At 42.1% G+C, this 23,630-nt stretch overlaps 1 protein-coding gene across 1 annotated transcript; it reads right to left on the reverse strand.

Annotated features, from left to right (window-relative positions):
- Positions 1 to 10,663: 10,663 nt before the first annotated feature.
- On the reverse strand, positions 10,664 to 23,351 carry RFC3 (replication factor C subunit 3). The gene is made up of 9 exons (XM_086612892.1): positions 23,265 to 23,351; positions 21,984 to 22,121; positions 20,759 to 20,826; positions 17,879 to 17,976; positions 15,375 to 15,556; positions 15,113 to 15,249; positions 14,885 to 14,983; positions 13,795 to 13,864; positions 10,664 to 11,289 (listed from the first exon to the last, which is right to left on the reverse strand). The coding sequence occupies exons 1-9, from the start codon at positions 23,349 to 23,351 to the stop codon at positions 11,098 to 11,100; spliced, it is 1,071 nt and encodes a 356-aa protein (XP_086469018.1). The 3' UTR covers positions 10,664 to 11,097.
- Between the last annotated feature and the right edge of the window lie 279 nt (positions 23,352 to 23,630).

Raw genomic sequence — 23,630 nt, forward strand, 5'->3', positions numbered from 1 at the left:
AGGGTGCAATGAGTCACCGCTAGATTTCTCCTAATGCTGATACCTCTGGTCTGCCTGCTCAGGGTCAGGTGTTCCCAAACAAGGTCCACAACACAGGAACAGTACTAGCCTAACTGAAAGGAATTTTAATCTCTGGACAGCTGTCAGCGGCTCTAAAAGCAACTCTCCCCTTTGACAAGGAGTTAATGTCCTTGTCTGGAATAAAGCAAAGTGCAAAGGCCCACTTCTTGTGTAGGGAAGTACTGCCTAAGGCGTGGGTTAAACCTTCTTCCACACAGGATGGCTTCCACTAGTGATGGTTGCCCCTGGAGGGCGCTGAGTCCTTCCTGGGATCAGAGCAAATTCAGCCTCTTGCAAACGAAGCTGCCACAGGATGAGGCCCTGGCTGTGCAGGGAAAGAAAGTGAAAACATGGATTTGTTTGGAAGCACCATGTATCAATACTTCCTCACATTTATGCATGTCACAAATGTTATAAAGCCATAAACTCTATTTGAAATTCCCGTTTTGATCTGGATGCCAGTAGCAAAACTAGGACTCGGTTCATTCCTTCATTTCTACATCACAGTCTGCGTTTGCAGTCCTCAGGGTAGGTGCTACCTTGTGCCAAGGGATGTAGCAGGGAAATGCTCTGCACTCCTGAGCAGTGTTTGGTCCTAGTTTGTTTTCCTCTTGCACACTCTGCTTTTCTGAGCTGGATTTCCAAATAGAAGGATACAAATTTTCTGGCCTCCTTTAGGCACGTAGAACGCAGATCTGTAAGACTAGCTTTGTGCTCCGTGTTGCTTTTGGAGTTAATGGCAAGAAATAGCCCTTTTAGAGGACAAATAATGAAACACACCTTGAGCAACTGTTTGGATTAGAGGACTCATTCTGCACCTGCTCATCTGTTCTGTGGCTTTTGGAAGTACATAGGCATCATTTAATTTCTGAGGATGGAAAAGAGGAGCAGGAACAAAAGCGAAATCAGTCAGACTCTTCCTCCACCCTGCCTTTTGGCCAAGCAGTGCTGCCTACATATCCCTATTTTGTAGGAATCACGCAGAAAAAAATCATTGTTAAGGTGGAAAAAAAAAATACAAAAAGCAGCAGCCAAGCTCTTCTTTACAGCATCTGCCGCTCTGAATTTATGGTCTTTCGAGGCCTCGCCTGTCCAAGGGATACTTTCAGAAAAGCTTCCAATGTCTGACACTATCTCTAATCTACCAACGGTGACAACCTTTACAGATGCTAATGCTAATAAAGCAAATGTCTTCTTGCTTTTTCTGATTTGCATGTCCCTAAAAATTCCCCAGTGTCAGAGATTTATCAATTTTCTCCACAGACAGTTGTTTTCCTAATTTCCTTTGTGGGCTTCTTGGAAGTCACTCACAGCCACCCCAGGATCCGCGAACTCAGCCTGGGGTCTTCTGTTCAGTGCTTGCCACATTAAGCACTGTCACATCGAGTCCCACGCAGCCCACGTGAAGTCGGCATGGTGGCTGCAGCCAGTGCTGCTCACATCACCAGAGCTAAGGCACTGTGAGCACGTCAGTGTTTATCCTCCTTTGGCGTAAACAGGTTTGATGAGTGTGAGTCTATCATAAAAGGTTTTTGCTCACTGGGTAAATGTCTGTCTTCTAATTGTCTGCTAATTGGCAAACAGCTAATCCCACTTATTATCAAAATTCTTTTTCCAGAGAAAACTCAGCCAAGAATTTCATAAATCCTTTCCCCTCATCCCTTTTAATTTTCAAAATCGTTCCAAGTATTATTTGGTAGCTATCACCTAAGGAGGTGTTCTGTTTGAGTTAATCAGCTGCTGCAAGGTTATCTGTGATCTATTTGAAAGTGCCTTAGCCAGCATCTTGCCTTCTGTCTTAAATAGTAATTACTGGCCTAAAATTGTCATTTACCATAGACATTTGTACTGACCTCTCAAGATCACCCACGAAATTAAAAGTGGAAGAAGCCTATTGGGTCACTTGCTCTATCCTCCAAAGTGCATTTATTCTTCACGCTGTGTGGCAAGGAACCCAAGTGTAGGGTATGATTGAGAACACTGCAGTTAACTCGTCTTTGAAATGTAAATACAATTAATGAGTATACCTGCCTTCCCCCAGGATCTGCCCTTGTCTGCTTTGTCATTCTGACTTCTTTCTTCCTTTCGTCTCTTTGATGGGGCTCCTGATTTCCTTTCCTTCCTTCTCACTCAAGACTGAAAACAACATTTTGCAGGATTCCAAGTGGTAAAAAGCACAGAAAATATTCCACAGATTCCTCAAAACATGTGCTTTACTAGCTTGCCTTTCATATCTCTTTGTGACCAGGACTGTGCTAAGTGTCACCTTCGTAATTTGGCACAACAAATCATTTCACATGAACATACTTTTGCACGTTTAAAAAAGAACACCAGCTTGCTTGTGGTGAAAGCCCACATTGGCAACATTTAGCTATAGTGAAACTATGCCATTCACTGGCTGTCACAGACTTCCAACTAAAAGCACCACATTTAATACAGCAAAGTAAATTGCCCTAGGCAGAAACAAGAAAAAAAATTTGTGGAAACATTGAGTCAGCCAAGAGAGGGAGCAGGACAATACGTCTCCATCTCTCAGACTTCAATCGTCCCAAACCCAAACTGTGCTGTTTATAACTGTATATAGGGGCTTGAAAAGAGATTTAAAAAAACAAAACTAAACAAAAAAAAACCAAAACAAAACAAAACAAAAACAAAACAAACAAGAAAGGTATTTTAACAGTAAGCCAGGCCAGAGTTGCTATAGAGTAGGTATGGGACCATAAACAGAAAAGGCACCTTCCACAAAACCAGTTTGGGTAGCAAAATGCAAGCTTCCTACTGATAAAGCCTAGCAGCATTTTTTTCTTCCACTAGCACTTGCCCTTCACCCTCATATTCAGGTATCTCTACACAGCTTTGTAAATTAAAATTGAAAATGTTTTCTACTGCACCCTGCTGATCTACTACGTGTTGGAGCACAACCTCTTCCCAACACAGCAACACTCATTTCATGTGCAGAAGGTTGAGTAGATGTGGCAGAAGGCCAACACAGCTGAGTGGAGATTTCCTTACCAAGCTCAAATGTGTAAAGGGAGGTTCCAATCAGAAATTTTTAGAAAGTAGAAAATCAGAAAAATATTTTCCCTGTGAGGGTAGTGAAATGGGCTGCCCAGAGGAGTGGTGAATTCTCTGTCTTTGGAGATACTGAAACCTCAACTATTGAGGGCTGAGCAACTCCACACTGGCTGGAACCTGCTCGGAGCAGAGGATTTGACAAGACAACCTCCAGAGGTCTCTTCCAACCTACAGCACCAGAGGCAGGAGGCAGACCTTGTCTTTTACAAGAAAAGTTACTGAAGAACTGCTATCCTGGGCAAGGCTTGCCAGCCACAGCCCAAGAGACTGGAATGAGAACAGGTACATGCTGAAGCCTGGAGGCAAAAATGGGTAACTCTGGTGCCAGACTGGCAGAAAAGGAGGTGTAAGGAGGTTTAAGACTGGGAAGATTTAAGACTGGTTGGAGGATTACAGCTACTGAATTTGGGGTGTCCTCATGAAAAGGGAGCTCTGGGACACTAGGGAATCATAGAATCATAGAATGGTTTGGATTGGAAAGGACCTTAAAAATCATCTAGTTCCAATGCCCTTGACATGAGCAGGGACACCTTTCCCTCGGTCAAGTTGTCAAAGCATCATCCACCCTGGCCTTGAACACTTGCAGGGATGGGGCATCCACAACTTCTCTGGGCAACCTGTTCCAGTGCCTCACCACCCTCAGAGTGAGGAATTTCCTCGTTAGATCTAATCTAAATCTGCCCTCTTTCAGTTTAATTCATTGCCCCTTGTCCTGTCACTACACAGAGGTGTATAGCAGACAGCACTTCTGGGCTGGGAAGGAGGACCTGGGTATTGGTGGCTGTAAAGCAGAGCAGTTTGATGGACACAGCAGCCTGGAGCTTTGGGGAGAAGTACTGGGGCTACCTGAAGATCCCATGTTTTAGGGCAGGGAAACGTGCAGAAACTGCCTTTTCTTTTTCTGTTCTTGGGCATACAACAGCTACAGACATACCCCAGGATGACTCTTCTCCTGACCGCTTTCTCATACACCAAACCAGGCTGCTTTGCTTGCTTTCCTTCTAGCTCATGAGCCATGACTGCAGTGGACCACATCAATGAAAGGGGTAGTTTCCACCTAGTGAGCCCTGCGAACCCCATGGGCTGATGGGGAAGGCTGGTGAGCAAGCTAGATTTGAATTACAAGTATTAGGCAGTAACTTGTACACTGACCATCATTTTCAGAAATTACAGTCAATTAGCCCTTTTACAAGTGTTTTAAGAGATTCCAGCATTCCTGTTTCCCTCAAATGCAGCTGTGCAGACCACTGATTCATCAAATCTTGCAGAGGCTTCAAATGAGCGGTTGGATGGGAAAGGCAGGGACACCATCAAACAGATCAGCCACAGATACACAATAGAAGTTATTTCCATCATGGAGGCAGAATTTTAACAGCTATTTTTAACCTCTAACTTCTCTCCTAAATGCACTGCTAGGTAACAGTAAAATGCATTAATAAGTAACATTAAAATAAACCTATTCATTGAAAACAAAATGAATCACTCTAGTTTAAATCTCTTTAGATGGAGCAAACACAGATTCCAGGTCTCCAACTTCTGGCTGAGTGCTCCAGCTTTGTGCTATGGAGCTTTACTCCACCCTTCGGAAAAGCGTGAGACTTGCTCACCTCCTGCAAGGAATATTTGTAGATCCCTGCCTAGGTAGATGGGTCCCAAGCAGAGACCCATCTCCCTTGCAGCTGTCCTTTAAGTGTCTAAAGCCAGCCCCTGTCTTGTCTTCATGTTTCTGGTAGCTGACCTCCTCTGCCTGTCTCTAGCCACTCTCAAACTGACTTCTGTTGTTTCCATCCATCTTCATTCTTGGAAATGGATTTCAGGTATTTCAGCCTCCTTTGCAAACCAGGTGAGAAGGGGACCTGAAGAAGAGGTGGAATCTCAAGGGTAGTGCAGACATGGTTTGAAGGGACCCTGAACAGAAGACAGCATGCACAAGGTGGAGCTAGGAACCTGCACTCCAGCAGTTATCATGGCATGAAACTACTCTGGGAATAACACTGAAAAATAGCAACGGTGAGTAACTAACTTTTGGGAGGTGCTCCCCGAGAAGGAGTTAAATGTAACTGCAGGAATTCCATGGGACTGAGAAGTTGTAATTTTGATAAAGAGCTGAATGTCACTTAAAGGACTATCGAGGACAGATACCTCACTGTATCAATGGCAGAGGTTTCCCTTGACACAGCCAAACAGACATTTCTTCAAGCTGCAGGTACTCTTGTCTTGCTGAGCCACCCATACGCATTGCTACTGGACCATGACTGATTTTGATGGAGCACTGTGGTGTGGCAGCAAGGAAACTCCCAACACTGTGTTACTCCAGGGAAGTAGAGGACAGGAACCTCAGCTGTTGCCCAGCAGTTTAGATGACATTTAAAATGTCATGTTCCTAATGCAGGGTCCATGGTGAAAGACTGACACCTACTCCATGCCTTGGGACAGGGCTGAAGATCAGCTCCAAGAAGATGTCAGGACAGAGGTGGTGATGGGTGCTCCAGCACCTCTGCTAGAAGAAACTCAACTGGGTGGGTATATGCTTCAGGCTCCTTCTGCTTTTATTATCTTGTGTCTCACTCCCGTTTAGGAGATGACAGACCCATCCCCACTGAAATAGCACTGAACACTCAAACGATTGGCACAACATTTACTAGCGCAGGGATTGATGAAACAGTATGCAATTTCTTCCAGAAGTTTGGCACACACCCTGTACACAAATGTAGAAGAAAATCTGTTATGGGAATGTTTAATTGCTAATAGGCTCATTTTTCAGACAAGCAAAGCATCCACTGCTTTAAAATAATACTGAGTTAGGCCCCAATTGTCCTAGTTAATTTGGACTGAAAATAATTTCAATTCTGATGACAGAGAAAATTCTGAGTCAGTTTCTCAAAGTATTGAAGTTAATGGCAAACTCTTTTCATCTTGGTCATTTTGTGATGTGCAGCTAATTCCTGACATGCAACTTGCACAACGTACTGTTGATGAGCCTTCGGGGCACATTCGACAATCGAGGGCAATTTCTTTTGCATGCTTAATGTATTTACATTCCTCCCCTCTCTGTGAAAAATAAAGATCGAGAGAAGTACCGTTGGCCTTCAAGAACAAGCAGCACATCTCACTGTCACATTAAGACAACTTTTGTTTAGCAGACTACAACTCTGGGTTTTGGTTTGAGTTACTGATTGAAATCCAGCGCAACAAATTCTTACCGTACTCATTGTTAGCGCAGGCATAAAATGTTCAGAAGCATTAAAGGCTGCTCAGGCACACCAGAGCTCTTTCCAACAAGACAAATTACAGCTATTATTTTGTACCAATGAACTGTAATCATCTTGAGTTCCCTGCACTGGAAGGAGAATTTGTGATAATGAACTCTTCTCTTGTCTACCTTACCTTCTAGCCTGTGACAGTCAGGGTACTTCTTTGGTAGACAAGGGGAAATTCCTCATGTCAGCTTTGCTCATATGAATTTATTTAACAAAATACATTTTAAAAAATCAGTCTTCTAATCAGACAATATGTTTATGATGATTAATGCTCAAGTAGAGTTGCTTGCCACAGATGTCTAAAAATAATGCGATTTTAAAAATAACATTTCCCACCCCAGTTAACACTTGGACTTCAGAAACAGGGAATAAAGTCTGAAAGCACCACTCGCCCTTTGCAGAGCAGAGAAAGATTTAACTAAAGTAGTTGCTGCCTTTAGTTTCTTGATCATTTTTTTGAATCGGTTTCACCTCTGGCTTTCTGTGCTAGCATGAAGCTGACTCCTCTGCAATCTCTTAGACTTGTTCAGTGCTTAAGCCCCACCCGGGTGCGAGCAGCTTGCAGTTTTCATTGGAACTAGCAGGAGGTGACGCTGGATGAAAGCAAGGATAATCCTCTCAGCATGTAATTCAGAAGCAATTTTAAGCAGGTCTCCAAAGATGAAATCAGCTGAAGAAATGGATCATCTAGAGGTTGGTCCTGTGCTATTCAGTGTTTAAAAGTCTATCTGCACTGCCTCTCCCACTTGATCTGTGAAGCAGGTGTGCAGTGCTCAGCGTAGGTCCTGAACAGCGCTGTCCCTGTGTGCATGCAGGCTGCGGAGGCAGCCGTGCCCACCCCACCTCAGCAGCCCCTTGCTTACCAGGCTAAGGTTCTGCTTTTCTGGTGGAAGGGTTATATGGTAGCCTCCTGAGGGAAGAAATGGCAGAAAACTCCTTTTTGTTTCTGACAGCCACCTGCTCATACATTCCCATCAGCACATTTGTCAGTGCACAGCACGAGGGATGGGGTTTACTGGTCCCCACTTCCTCCAGCACAGCACAGGAACACAGTTCTCCGCCACACTGCCGCTAAGCAAGTGCTACAGCTACCCGAAAGGGAGGGGAAGCAGCATCCAAGGCAGTTGGCCTCTCAGATGCTCCCTAAGAGCACAATGCTTACTGATCATTATCACAGAATATCTCAAGTTGGAAAGGACTTCTAAGAATCAGTAAGTCCAACTCCCTGCTCCTTGCAGGACTACCTAAAACTAAATCGTACGACTAAGATCATCATCCAGATGCTCCTTGAACTCTAATAGGTTTCATGCTGTGACCATTTCCTTGGGGAGCCTGTTATCGATACTAAGGCAAAATTGCCTTAAAAATTACTGTAGAAAGGAAAAATACGTGCAGATACTTACGAGATACCGTGCCCATGTGTTTAAACTTGTGTGTTCTAGACTGTGGAAGACAAAGAGGCAGGAGCAGTGTGGAAAAATAACAGAAATTGGGGGGGAATGGGAGAATATTATCCCCCAAAGTTCAGTTTACGTCTTAACATGAGCTATAATATTAGAGCAGCCTTGAGATAAGACACAGTTGCTGCTCCCAGGAACAGAATGCACTTGGGAATGGACAAGGCCTGCTTCTAGTTGGACAGAATGTGCAATATCTGTGATGTGGGGAACAGAGTGGTACGGAGGTAACACGGCTCATCCCTGTTATCATGGATAAAGAACGTCCGGCAAAGATAACCACATATTTACTATCAAGGAAGATGGATCACAACTACTACCTCAGCAATGATGGTGAAATCATGTTCTGAAGCTGAACTTTGCTCATTATAACATCAATATAATACCAAAACACACCTCCACCTCACAAGCTACCCGCCTCCGGGCTGCACAAAAGTATGTAAGACTAGAGTCACTCAAGCCCAACCTAAAAGTAAAGAAATAGTATAAAATGGTGAAAGAGAAGGAGGATGTTACGGACAACACCTCCATCGAAACGTCTGGGATCAGTCGACGGGCTGGACCTCTCTTCTCACCCCCACAGGGACGCCTGTTGGGTAAGAGCTCTGTGTTATGCGCACTTAGTTACTAACACCTTGCTAGCTTTTGAGTATCATCACTGATCAGTTCTAGTTTTACATTATTCTAAACCAAATCTGTTTTCCAGTCAGTCCCTATCACTGACTATCTTAGAATCTGTATCCTGTAGCGAGCATAAATAATCAAATTTATCATATATACATATGAAATATAAGTTTCTGGAAACTCCGTAATCGATAAAGAGACTATAAGGGATTTGGCCCATTGCACTGCCCTGTAAAGTCCCTGAACAGGTTAGGCAAACACCCTCCAACTTAGCGGGCTGCCCAGGGTGGGCAGGGGGGTTGGGTACAAGGATCTCGTCTTTCTTGGGAAGCCAATTGGCTGATCAAACTGCTCCCTGATCTCTGTTGACCTGACCTTGTGTCATAACGTGACAAGCAGGATCAGCATGGGGAAACACTGGCTTTTGGGAAGTCATAACCATTTCCTCTGTCAGGGATCCTTGTTCATTATCTCATTTTTCCATCCTTGACTGCTCTTGATTCATCCCAGGTAGAACATAATAAAAATGAAACTTCAAGAGGCGGCAGCAAGAACATCTACAAAGAGATGATTGATGTTGGGGTTTCAGTCTCCTAGGCAAAGCAGCTGAGATCTTCTGAAACAGCAAGTTGCTCCTCTGCTTCCTCTGACTGACAACCCTATGATCCAGCTCCCACCTCTCCACCCTCTGCATTAATACTGCCCCTGTGCATTCCAACACTAGTCCACAAATCTCTACATACATTTCTCCCACATTAGTCTTTGGTGTTGGGATGTTTGGGGGAGAGGGGGAAGAAGTGTTTCATCATCTTTCGAACTCATACTTTTGCTTTGTCACACTACACTTGTAGTAGGCAGTGAAGTTCATTCGGCTTTCAAAAATCAGTAGGTAAGACCAGGCTCCTAAAAGAGGGAGCAATTTGTGCATGCGGTAACTACGCCCCCTCCACCGTTCTTGTGCTCTTCTTCGTAATGGATTTAAGTACTCATTTCCACTGTCACTGATTTAATGTTTTTTCAGGATCTCTGACAGTCACACTCACACTCTGATGAGCTACTACTGCTGTGGATTCGGGTGACAAGAACAGATGGAAGAAAAAAAAAATTCATCTTCTGGACAACTTCAGTTTTAAGGAGAGCAGTTGAGCATGAAGAAAGTCAGCGCTGTCTTACTGAGAATGAATCTGAAGGCAAACTTCATTAACACCACGCATGGGATGGTCAACTTCCTGAGAACAGCAGGAACACGACCATTAAGGATTAATGCTGCCTATGTATGTTTTACACAGGATGATAGAGTCAGTAAATTCTTCATCACTAGAGGAAGGGCCCTAGCTTCCAAAAAACTGCCATTATGCATAAACTAGCTCTGACACAAAAATCCCCAAATACTAAACCCTTCCCTGCTAAAAAAAAGAAAAGGGGGGGAGGGGTTGGATGTGAAATAGTATTTAAAGATAAAGTGAAACAAATACTATCTAGTAATAGCCTAAATTAGCAGAGTGAATTAACAAGGGTATGAATTCAGTCACTTTTAGGGTACCATAGTACATATGCATAACATATGAAAGACTAAGCACCAAGTGACAGAGGTGGTGGTGGGTTTTTTTATTATTTTGAGGGGCTGTTTTTGTCTTTTGTTTTTGGCTGTACATGTTTGGGTTTGAACTTCAGTGGCTCCCTTTAGTCTTACAATGGAGGGGGGTATATACCACCTTTCTGAAAGACAGTCTACATCAAAGCAAGTAAATGCACATACCTAGGTAGGCAAAGACAGTGTAAAACACTAATTCAGCATTTCATTCGTTGTTCATACTTTTACAATTTATTTTGCCATTTTAAAAATGTTACATATCAATTTGAGAGGTGAAAGAATATTTGTTAAAAGTTGAAACTTTACCCTTGGTTAAAGCACAGTACAAGAAATAACCTTTAACTGAACACCATTATGTATGTTGAGGTGAACCCAAAAGCGTCAGACAGCAAGTGGACTTGCTTTATACAGGTATATCCCTTCTAAACAAAATGTTCCATGTTGTTAAACTGATTCACAACCAACACAAAAGTATTGCTCAACCACAATTTCAATGCAACTGCTTATAAACAAGAGTCAGAAAACATTCTCTCTCAGCACACCACAGAAAACTGTGGCTAAAATAAAAGCCAGACAAACAGCAAGATACATACATGCTCACACTGGAACTCACCACAGCATGAAAAAAAAAAATTTAAAAAAATAATTTTTTGCTTACAGCCTTGCCCATGAACAATCAAAGAGCAAGCATGCAGCATCCAATCCATGTTCTCTCTTCTTCATGTCCATTTACGAATACTGCAAAGCAAATATGACCTTATACCTCTTCCAAGGCAACTTGCTGTCTTTCTGAAAGGCTAATGTATTTTGTAAGGATCTAAAGATGGATTTGTGGCTGTCAAACCATCCATCTGGTTTCTAAAACTGAACATTGTTCTTTAGTTCACTGTGTTTTATATTAATAGCAAAATAAAATATTTGATTTTTAACTAGACCCACATGCAATCAAGCATGGACAAGTAGACAACATTTGCAACATTACTGGCATCATGACACAACATTCTGCATATGACTTCAAGCATCAGAGTTAGAACATCATGTCATCCAGTCCATCCTCCATAAACTTCTTGTAAATTGCCATAAACTTTGCAACAAATGCTTCCAGATGATAAATGGCTTTGCTGCCCAGTTGCAGGCGGTGTTCATAGAAGGCTGCCATCTGTGCAACTTCTCCCTTCAGTTGTCCATCACAGTTATTTAGAAGTTCAGTCAGTAGGCCCTAAATGGGGAAAAAAATAGAACAGTATTTGGAAAATTATATATATTTTTTTGTTAAGAGAATAACCTCATTTCTCTGAGAAAAGCCAAGCTATGACCAATAGTTCACTCATGAATACAACAGAAGAGGCATTCAACAACCGTTACACCACCTATTTGACAGAATTATATTCATGGAACCATGTCTTTTCAGAACCTTCTTTCAAGATGAATTCCTCATGTCAAAGTAGATGTCACCTACTGTGTTCATAGATGGAAAAGTTGTGTACTGGAACTACTTATACCTTAATAAAGAAAATAAGTTAACCTCATCTCCAAATACTATAACCTTTACTACATGCCAGCACATGGCACTGGGGAAAATTTTTACCAAGATAGCAGGTGTATTAAAATCAGCCATCCAGAGCGACCTTGACAGGCTGGAGAGATGGGCCTGTGAGAACATAATGAAGTTCAACAAGGCCAAGTGCAAGGTCCTGAACATGGGTCAGGGCAATCCTATGCACAAGTACAGGCTGGGCGGAGAATGGATTGAGAGCAGCCCTGAGGAAAAGGACTTGGGAGTGCTGGTGGATGAGAAGCTCAACATGAGCCGGCAATGTGTGCTGGCAGCCCAGAAAGCAAATCGTATCCTGGGCTGTATCAAAAGGAGCGTGGCCAGCAGGTCGAGGGAAGCGATTCTGTCCCTCTACTCAGCTCTCGTGAGAACCCACCTGGAATACTGTGTTCAGCTCTGGAGTCCCCAACACAAGAAGGACATGGAGCTACTGGAACAAGTCCAGAGGAGGGCCACGAAGATGATCAGAGGGCTGGAGCACCTCTGCTATGAAGACAGGCTGAGGAGTTGGGGCTGTTCAGCCCGGAGAAGAGAAGGCTCTGGGGTGATTTTATAGCAGCCTTCCAGTACTTAATGGGGGCCTACAGGAAAGCTGGAGAGGGACTTTTTACAAGGGTATGTAGTGACAGGACAAGGGGCAATGGATTTAAACTGAAAGAGGGCAGATTTAGGTTAGATATAAGAAAGAAATTCTTTACATTGAGGGTAGTGAGGTACTGGAACAGGTTGCCCAGAGAAGTTGTGAATGCCCCATCCCTGGAGGTGTACAAGGCCAGGTTGGATGAGGCTTTGGGCAACCTGGTGTAGTGAAGGATTTCCCTGCCCACGGCAGGGGGGTTGGAACTAAATGATCTTTGAGTCCCTTCCAACCCTAACCATTCTATGATTCTATGAAAATCACTTCCAATCTCAACAGCATCGAGCGCAAAGAGAAACAACATTAATAAATAACAAGGAAAGGGCTTATTTAAAATTTAATTACATTTGTTGATATTTATGTACATATAGACACACACAAGACAGTTTACAACAATACTTCAGTCGTTACAAAAACAAAAAATGCATTATTTTAGACCCGAGACAGCAATAAATGATTGCAAATCCAGATCTCTGTTAAAACAGTCCGGATTAAGCAAGAAGTATCTCTAGATCATTTCAAGTTTATGAAGAGGAGTGGGTACAGAACATCCACATTTGGCCTGACAACAACAGTCCTCAAACAGGGCCATGCAGGATCCACTAAGCCACCATAAGAAAAGTTATGTTTTTAACCATCCTACTACCAAAACTGTCAGAAGGCAGAAATCAGTTAATGTGAAAAGAAATCTTGTAATTATGTCTGATGGCAAAGTCCACCTAGGGTAAGTTGCAAACACTAGCTTTAATCTTTGTTTTGCTCTAGTTGTCTTCAGCATCCTTTTCACCCTCCCTAAAATAAAAACATGCACGTTCCATTTGCTATTTTTTTTCCTCCAAAGATCACTTGTGTCTTTGAAGAGGCCTGCTGGTCTAGCATCCTTCACTAAACCTCTCCACTAGGACATACCAAGTATTGAACAACAAAACTCTTACAAAACAAAACAAACCATATCAAAATTAACCCATAAAATATGTCTATGCTTCAATACAGAAACTGGCCTGAGGAGTCTTCAGGGGAAAAAGCATGTCCTCCTTTATTTTTACTCAGCTATGATGCTACTGTTCTCTGATCACAGAACAAGTTTTAGAAAACCATTCAACAGAGCTGTGAACAAGGAAGCCTGCAACAACAATAATCTAGGCATTTACGTTTTCCAAGCTAGAGAACAGAATCTTCCTGCCCCCAAAATCGACACAACTCGAAACTATCATGCCTAAATATATTTAGCAGTCCAGTATATCGACTGAGATCATGAATGCTATGTATCAGTGTTTGCAGGAACAAGGTCTTTAATTACTGCTTCAGAGCGATAACCTGGACTATTTTGGTTACTCCAGTGGAAAGAAACACAAGAGAAAAGTATCTTTTGGCCACTCATGTCTATTTGGAATGGACACAGCTTTTCATCAATATTTGGCTAATTTGCAATGGGTAGAGGTTTTTTGTTTGTTTGTTTTAAAAAAGCCTCAAATTAAGACTGTCATAGCGTTAATATTTACAACATATTAAGAGCTAGATAGCTGAATTACCTTCATTATAATCTCAGGAGGAATGCAGTGTGTCAGGAGTTCATAAAGCCGTCCACGGACCTCTAACAGCCTGTTGGAAAGACACCACAAAATATCAGAAGTATCTCCCCAAAGCATGCTAATGTGTTTTCACTATTTGTGAAATACGCTGCAGGCAAAAGAAAAAGTCAGCCTAAGCAAAGGGTTTTTTTCTGGTTTTGGTTTTGTCTGTTATTTTAAACCCAAAAGCATGGCACATTTCAATTCAAATGCTACATATCACCTTTCATTCAAAACAGTAAGGTAAGTTAAATGTATTCTCATTACAATGGTCTCAGCTAATCTAGAAGTTACAAGGCTACTACAATTTGTCTGAGGCTTGCCTCCCTTTAATTCCTCTTCATATCCAAATTATTATTCATGCTTAAGATTAGTGAGAAAACATCACAAAATTGATTAGAGCCGCAAGATTCGTTTACACTGTTTTCCCATGTTCATTGTGTACAAGAGTGGGTAAGATGATGAGGTGGCAGAAAGTGACACAGTTATCAATTCTCAACTTTTGATATCAGGAAGTCAGAAGCTACAGGCATTTAAATTAAATACAATAATTTAAGTGACAACTCATGTAACACATGGAACACACTAAAGGATTAGGCTCTGTTTATGTCACCAAGATGGATAAAGGAGGCATCTCCTCCAAATGTGCTTAAAAAAACCAAAGATTTCTCATTTCCAGTTCTTTTACAAAGGTACATTATGCTAAAGATGGTGAAACAGAAGCCTTAAAACAAAAAAAAAACCACACAAATAAACACACACACACCCACACCCAACAGTACAACATGCAACTAAGCTCATGCTCATTTTTGATTACAAAGCTTCAACAGAGAAAAATCAACAATTGTTTCAGTTCCTGAAGCTCATTCAGCCCCCTCAGGTAACTTTTAAAGCTCACTTCCTCTGGCTGCAAAGTAGCAACGCCAGTAGAAATGCCAGAAAGTTACATGTAACTAAAGTAAAGATGCCACATTTTGAAATATAACAATTTTTAGGTTTGAGAGTACACCAAAAACATAATTTATAGCTGCAAGAAAGTGTATTCACTCACCTTTGTGGTGTCTGTTGACCGACAATAGCATTTGCAGTCTCTCTCAAATAAACTTCCCAGTCCATCTCAGGAATGTCTTGATCAGCAGTAAAAGGATACCTATATAATAATAATATTGTTAAAAAAACTAAAATCAAAGTAAATTGTCACCTATTCTAACAAGGACTCAAGTAAGTTCATCTATGTGTTTAAAAGTATAATTTACATTAATTTTCAGCCATGACTTACTGTTGTACTCTGCAGGACTCACACATAAGTAATGCTTTCCGAAGATTTCTACCAGATTTCTCTGCAAGCCTTTGAGCCAGTTCCTGAGGAAGAGTCAGGCCTTCTTTCTTACACACGCTGGACAAGACATGGCAGATCTAGACAGGAAACAGAGCAGGGAGTACAATACTTAGCAAACAGTTTAGCACCTACAAATTCTCCTGTTTGAATTTATCTAGTAAGGAGTTTTAAATAACCTATTTTTAATTCCATTTCAACATACATCTTCAATGCTGGGAGCAGGCACTCGTACAGCCAGGCATCTGCTTTGAATAGGTCCTATAATTTTTGACATGGAGTTGCAGCACAGGATCAACCTGCAGGTCGCCATGTACTTCTCCATTGTTCTTCGCAAAGCGTGCTGAGCATCTTTAGTGAGTTTGTCAACTTCTGTTAACAGCACCACTAAAAAAGGATTAAAAATAGTAGGGTCTTTTTATTAATATCAAATCTTTCTAAGAAAACAAGTACTTTGACATATGAGCAATAATACCAAAATAAATGATACAAGCAGAAAAAGGCAGCATAATAAAGGTTAAGACAACTTGCGTGCTTTTCTGACTGTTTAACTTTCTGCTCCTTCACACCTTGTATTCACGTCCTGGAACATCAATTTCTTCAGAGCAGGGCCTACAACACTTCAGTGCCAAAAAACAAGCCAGGTAGGTGTAGCAGCTTTCACTTCGATCATTAGCACAGTAACTTTTTAACAGAATTTTTAAGTAAGAAATGCAAAAGAATTTGTGGCATAAAGACATATGAAAAAGCAAAAATTTCTTAAAGACTCCCCTCAATACATTCCATATTTAAAAGTCAATGTCTTAGCTTAGAAGAAAGCTGCCTTGTTATTGGAGCTGCGGTACCTTTCTGGTCTTTTAAAGAAAAACATATTTAAAAAAATGCTTCAGAACAACCAGGAGACACCTAATATGAAGCAGCTGACCTGACCAGCTACCTTCTGCAGGTTCCTCCACAGGCAACTCGTAGATTTCAGTACTCTGAATGGTTCAGTGAGAACAGCCTGGAGGAACAAGTCAGCCCAATACTCTTCTTCCATTTCTCTTCTGGTTATATATGCAGTCTAAGGAGGCCAGTCAGCTTACCAGATACTTTGAGGTGCATGGTATGACTGCAGCTGTAAGGATACACACCAATAACTGGGAGAACCTGTCTGTGTCTAGCAGCTTAGGTGAAATACAGTATTTGTTGAGAAGAGTGAGGAAAACGAGACAAAGTACTAAATCCATGACCATTTTCAACTATTTTCTGCTCTACTCTATCTGTCAAGGTTTCCTCTCTCCTTCAATCTCTTGTTACATAGCTCTGATTTTGCTTTCAGTTTAGTCACAGGCAGGAAAAATAAGTCAGTTGTAGTCACATATGTGTCTTGGAAGACTCAGTGAAAGCCTTCATTTTTTACCCAGTGTCCTTCTGTATGCTATGGGTAAAATACTTCTGAATTTTCTGCCTAAGATAGCTGCTTATTTGTAGCATTTTCGGGGTTGAACTAACACCTAACTTACACAGCACCATTTGCCATAATGTCATCCTGCCCCTCAACTCAATATGAAGCCTCATTAGCTCGTAACTCAACTACCACTGTAGATTATGAAACTCAGTTACAGTGTGTTTCAATGGCAGACTTGGGAAAAACCACAGCAGGAATCCCAGCTCTCTCTGCCCAGCCACAGTCATAGAATCATAGAATGGTTAGGGTTGGAAGGGACCTCAAAGATCATCTAGTTCCAACCCCCCTGCCATGGGCAGGGATATCCTCCACTACACCAGGTTGTCCAAAGCCTCATCCAACCTGGCCTTGAACACTGCCAGGGATGGGGCATCCACAACCTCTCTGGGCAACCTGTTCCAGTACCTCACTACCCTCAATGTAAAGAATTTCTTTCTTATATCTAACCTAAATCTGCCCTCTTTCAGTTTAAATCCATTGCCCCTTGTCCTATCACTACACGCCCTTGTCAAAAGTCCCTCTCCAGCTTTCCTGTAGGCCCCCTTTAAGTACTAGAAAGCTGCTATAAGATCACCTCGGAGCCTTCTCTTCTCCAGGCTGAACAGCCCCAACTCTCTCAGCCTGTCTTCATAGCAGAGGTGCTCCAGCCCTCAGATCATCTTCGTGGCCCTCCTCTGGACTCGTTCCAGTAGCTCCATGTCCTTCATGTGTTGGGGACTCCAGAGCTGAACACAGTATTCCAGGTGGGGTCTCATGAGAGCCGAGTAGAGGGGCAGAATCACTTCCCTCGACCTGCTGGCCATGCTCCTTTTGATACAGCCCAGGATACGGTTGGCGTTCTGGGCTGCCAGCGCACATTGCCGGCTCATGTTGAGCTTCTCATCCACCAGCACTCCCAAGTCCTTTTCCTCAGGGCTGCTCTCAATCCATTCTCCGCCCAGCCTGTACTTGTGCATAGGATTGCCCCGACCCACGTGCAGGACCTTGCACTTGGCCTTGTTGAACTTCATGAGGTTCATGAAGTTCAGTCATTCAACTCTACCCTGTCCTCCTAAGGAACCAGCACAAGAGAACCTCATACTAAGTATTTAACCACTCAAGATATTTCTACAGTGGAAGAAAAATGGGAGATGGTTTAATCTGGGAAAGGTTCATGTGTGCCCTCATGCAATATACAGGTACAAACAAAACAGTCAGCTGAAATATCTGGAAAACAAGTTTAAAAAGTACTTTGACTTGTTTTAGCTGGTTTTACTCACCTTTAAAGTCTCGTTGAGTACTTGTCTCAAGCTGTTGGGATTGTGCTACTGTCTTCAAGAGTTCCTGAATTACTACACGGTCATTGTTTCCTGCATCACTGTACCAGGAGTTTGAATAAAACTTGTTTTAAAACAACTTTATACTGCATATAAAATACACCCTCCTAAGCAACCCCTTGGTCAACTGACTAAACCAGAAAGTCAAGAGAATTCAGAACCTGCTGAGGTTAGAATTAAGCTCACCACACATACTTTGTTGAAAGTTACCTTCCCAATAATAAAGACAACCCAAAGCTTATGCAGGCACAGCTGGATTAGTAGCACTGCATGGAGAAGTAGTGAAATTGTTATCAAATGTTTTATTAACTCTTTAAAATAGAACTTTTTTTTTGGTGTGAGAAATCTAAACTATTGTTACTTGCAATTTGGACAAAGACATGTAATGTGAGTATTTTTACTCATTATGGGAAGAAAAAATAAAGTCTAACCAGATAATAGGATGCCTGACTGAAAACACTGATGTAAATGCACAGGTTTTTTTTCCCCTGAAAATTAGATGTCATGCTATGAACAACGTATACCATTAACAGAAACTTGAATGGCAGGCACAGTGAAGTTAAAGAGCTTTACTAGTGAAAGACTGATACTCAAATACTATTACAGCACAGATAGTTCACTTTTTTTCCTCTCAGAGGGCAGGAAAACATGGGGAAATACTTGATTTCCTTCTTGCCTCTTCTCCTTACTATCCCCTAGAGAAGCACTGCACAGCTTTCTCAGTCCCCAGGTTAGTAGCTCAGCTGGCTTGACTCAGATTTGACAGCCACTGGGGACTGACTTGCAAGCTAGATTATTGAAAAAGCAAAGAAAAAGAAGGGGAAAAACCCACACTCTTTAGCATTCCCAGACTATCGCCTTCACACAGGCAGCAGTAGCTCTGCAATATTTCACCAACAAGCAAATGAAAAAGGCCATTTGTCTGTTCTGTTCTAGTCACCACTCAACCAGACCTTCCCCTTTCTTGCCAAGGAGAAGGCAGCAGAACATAGAGAAGTGTATTAGCTCAACAGCTGACAATCTGCTGAACAGGCTACGCTGACTTGACTGCAGAGATCTGTCCTTCAGAAAGGGAACAGACCTGTGACTACAGCACAAAAAAAACAAACAAACAAGCCAGTTCTACCTAGGAGCTAGGCCAGTTTTTGGAAATGGAAAGTGATTAACTTTCCTAACATCTAAAGTTAAATTATTCTCTGCAGTAATGGAGAACCCAGAGTTATAATTTCATGGTGAAAGATTATCCTTGATATTATGTGACCACACATGTTCCAGGAAAGCAACGAACAAAGGTAGTTACCACACAACCATTTAATTTTTGTTGTTCCTCATTCTTTCATTACCCACTCACTCAGGAGCACCCATTTTAAAGCATCTTCCCAAACCAGCCAAGGGACCAGCAGATAACACTTTGGAATTCAGACAATATCCTCCTTTTGGAGGAAAACCAGCTATATCTAATAAAGTTCCATAATAAATCTAATGTCTGCAAAGTCCATCCCACAAGTTAATTTCCTTTCCCTCTTAGCTATTTATCATGTTCCATGTCACTCAAGATGCATAACATGATTTCACAGTGTTATAATGCAATCAAACTTCACAGACTATAGCACAGCACGTACACTTTCACTGTCTGGTCAGACATGAACATGGCAATTGCTTGATCGTTTAAAGCCTTTCAATCAATATACTAATTCTTAATCACAACTCAGCACTACTATTATATACAGCCACCAATGCAGCAGTTCAACACTTTCAGGACTTTTATATTCAAAGTAAAATACGACTATTTTACATGTTTCAAGCTGCAAGTACTCTACAAAGAGTAACAGAAGAATTATTAGTAGTATTAGGTTATCAGAGCAGAAGATTGAATGGTCAGACATTTTATATCACCAAAATGACATATTCAAACAGTTAATTACTAATAAAAGGCTCAGCTTTAATTATTTGGGTCTGTATTAGAGTATCAGTGGATATACACTAATTAATACACAGAGATTAGCTGCAGAACAAGCTTTTAAAAGAGACATGGTACTTGAGAACAGCTTCTAAAACGCAGAGCAATATGAGAAAAGGTTTAGCAAGAAGTACAAAGCTAAATGTTACTTCAGGATACACATTTTGTCTTATATTTGCCACTCAGACAACACAGCCAACATGACCAAAGCCTCTCAGTGCACAATGACATTTACTCTCGTGTGATTTAAAGTGACATTAAAGGGTTTCAGGTAAATACAAGTATTTACTTTGGGTCAGTGAACTATCACCAGTAATTTCACAACTGTCAAGGAAGACATACAGTACACCATTATAGCTCTTGTTGTTTAAATCAACATCTGACCTCGCTCATGACAGGATGCCCAGTATTTTGTGGTTGTGTTCTTTCCCATGCTCTAAATGCTTTATTTTAAGAGTTACTGGGTAAACCTCACCTACTTTCAAATCACTTTATTTTTGTGTTTGTGAGAGAACAAACAGTGTAAGGATGTCGGTTCCAATAAAAGTTCAAAACTTCAATTCAAATTGTTAAATCTCGGAATCCAGAATTGTTTGTTACCCAGTCCTGAACATCAGCATGCTTATGTGACTATTTAAGCAGAACATTGACATCTTTAGTATACAGCAATCCAAGTTTCATTTAGAGCTGTTCAATTAAAAATCCTCTTCCTGCTCCCATTTGCAGCCCAAACCTACAAACCATTATCTAATTTGCTCAGGCAATAAATTGGGTAATCAGGCCCTTACATACCCAGCTTGAAACCACTTGCACTATGACCAGTGGCTCATATTTGAAGTAGGACATTTTTACTGTACACTTACCTTGGGTTAACTTCAAGGTGATAATTACTTGCAATGGTGCTAATTTCAATTTTCTTTTTAGAAGGTGCCTATGTAGAAAGTACACATTTTAAACTTCAGAAAGAGTGTTCTGAACATCTGATGCAAAAATTTATCTTCAAGATCACAACTGGCTAGGTCACAGGCAAACCAGAAGTCTCAAAGAACTGCTGAGACACTAGACTTACACATCTCCTACCACCCAACCCCACCTCCGAAGGGGCAATACTGACACATCATCCAGCCTATAAAATAACAGTAATGATTATTGTAGCAACACACAGCACCACTCACTGCATACTGCAGTTACTGAGTTTTATAACAAGAAATCATATTATTGGTATCAGCTGTTCAAAATAAGTGATATCTCTTCCCTCCAAAGAAAAGTTTTGGAGGGAAAAGCTCTGGACAAGCCTGAAGAGGCCGTTTGCTTCTCTTGGCAAAGGATTTCAAGTCTAAACTTTGTTTAAAGAAAACACTGGTATTTACATCACCACTGAATTTGGGTCTGAACAGTTAAATATATCCTATATTTCTATTATCCAGTTCAAATATGATATTTATTTCACTACTGAGAATTAAAAAGCAAGCATTAAATAACCTACTTATCAATAAAGCTAGATAACCCTTTGCTGGCTAAGCCATTCCATAACAAGGACTTTGAAGGGATAATACAACCTTTTAACAACAAACAATTAAATGCCTTAGACCAAGGCAGATAAAAATAAATTTAAATTCTGTTTTTTTCCACTAATGCTGAAATTTTAACTAGTTTTCTTATTCCCGTAGTAACAACTTGCATATATACAAAAGCAGTGCCAATAATTTTAAAAACAAGGGTTATTTTTACAGACGAACTAAATTCCATATATCTAATTGTGAGCTAGTCTATTACAACACACTATTGTTCAAATCAACCTGTAAAAAACCAAACAAAAACAAACACACAAAAAACCCATACCACAAAACCAGCCAACCAGCCACAGAAAACAAAAAAAAAACACCCTCACGTCCTCCCACCCATGAAAGTCTAAGGAGCAAGAACACCTGGTAAAAGTATTTGTTCATGTAACCAAACTTGTCTGATTAATTACATAAAAGAGCTTGAAAGCACTGTGCAAAAAAAAAAATATATAAAGGCCTCAGAAATACTTCAGCATATAAATAAACACATTACTGCACAGCAGATGAGAGATTTATTTTTTACCGTTATACTCTGATGCTCAATCCTCAGTTTTTCCACTCCTGCACCATATAATTCCCTTAACAAACACATTATTCTTGTCTTTTTTCCAGCTCCTGATGGTCCATACACCAACAGATGAGGGAAATCACCACACTGAACCTGAACACAAAGCAAGACGATCAGTTAGCTACAACATTTTCCTTATAATAGAGTATTAATCCTTCCATTCTCACCCAAGTTTACAGGGAATGACTTTTCCAGCTCAGTCACAACATAGTACCTAGAATTAGGACTGCTGAATTCCTCTTCAACAACAGTATTTCCTATATAATATCATATTTTTGGAAGACCATATGTAACTCATTTAACTCCAAACACCTCACCCCTCAGGAAACAAAAAACCAAAAGAAACTCAACAACAACAACAAAACAACCCACCACACCCCAGTATTTACATGCCTTCCAGGGTTTCTAGAGCAACAGCTGCAATAAACACACAGTAAAAAGGATTAACACAAAGTTTAAAGCAGGTACACACGCATAGAATGATGTATATATATATGCATATATATAATTATTCTGTTGCTTCATTTGCAAGCCTTGGATGCGGGCAAACAATACAGTTAGCCCGTATTTAAATGAAGTCAGGAGTTTGTTTCTTGAAAAGCTAAAAAGCACGACCTGGAGACCACCTGACCAAACCCCCGTCAGAATTCACATTAGTTAAATACAACAGTCGTGGAGAAACACTGAGAGTGAATCAATCCAGCAGTCCAGTGAAGAGAGGCCAGCTGATCTGGCAGGGAAGCACTCCTGCAGCATCCAAGCAACTACACAGGTCTGACTTCTAGTCCCAGCTGCTCATCTTAAAAACTTCCGCTAACTCGTGTAAACACGGTAAGAGGTGTAAACGCCCTCAGATACTGATCGTTCTCAGCCAAGACCAGCAGGAAGCACAGATGCATATTGCTCCTGAAAAAGTCAAGGCGCTCAATTCCTTGTGGCCTTTTCCGTAGCGCAGAGGCCACGCTCCCGAGCGGGGCGCGATGCCAGCGCACGGCCCCGCCTTCCCCCCGGCGGCGCCCAGCCGGGAAGCTCCTCCGAAGGCCAGGGCCGGCACCGAGGGAACGCTCCCAGCCCCCGCCCCGCAGACCCGACTCATGGGCCAGGGAATCCCGAATCCTGGAAGATCCGCGCTGCGGGGAGGAGAGGGGCCCGGTGGTGGGCTCGCCTCAGGCGGAGGCCGCAGAGGCACCGGGCAGAGCCCGCCGCGGAAGCCGCCGAGCCCGGGCGCTGCCTCACCAGGTTCCGGAGCTGCGCCGCCTGCTCGCGGTGGTAGTCCAGCCTGCCGAGGGAGCCGGGCCGGTACTTATCCACCCACAGGCTCATGGCGGTTGAAAAGCGCGCGCCGGCGCGCAGCTCCGGCCCGCCACGGCGGGAGGGGCGGGCCAGCGAGCGATACGGCGGCCGCCGAGGGACATTCTTCGGCGGCGTCCGCGGAGGGAGCGGGAGCGCGCTGCTGCCCCGCCCCCACGGCTGCCGGACCTGACGCTCGGTCGCCCACCAGTTCTGTAGTTTGCTTTTTTTCCCCCTCCCAAACGACAGTTTTTCCGTCCGTGCCCCGGCACGTGTTGCGTGTGAAGCCGCAGAGCTCCTGCTCGTGCTCCC

Source organism: Tauraco erythrolophus, chromosome 1 (assembly GCF_009769465.1).
Source record: "Tauraco erythrolophus isolate bTauEry1 chromosome 1, bTauEry1.pri, whole genome shotgun sequence".
Lineage (NCBI taxonomy): Eukaryota > Metazoa > Chordata > Aves > Musophagiformes > Musophagidae > Tauraco > Tauraco erythrolophus.

Bases quoted from the DNA above. Each gene is read 5' to 3' on its own strand.
- RFC3 (XM_086612892.1), bottom strand. From the start codon at position 23,351: ATGAGCCTGTGGGTGGATAAGTACCGGCCCGGCTCCCTCGGCAGGCTG. The intron at 22,122-23,264 runs GTGAGGCAGCGC...CTTTGTGTTCAG, and splicing joins CGGCGCAGCTCCGGAACCTG to GTTCAGTGTGGTGATTTCCC. The intron at 17,977-20,758 runs GTAAGTGTACAG...CTCCTGGTACAG, and splicing joins CACCTTGAAGTTAACCCAAG to TGATGCAGGAAACAATGACC.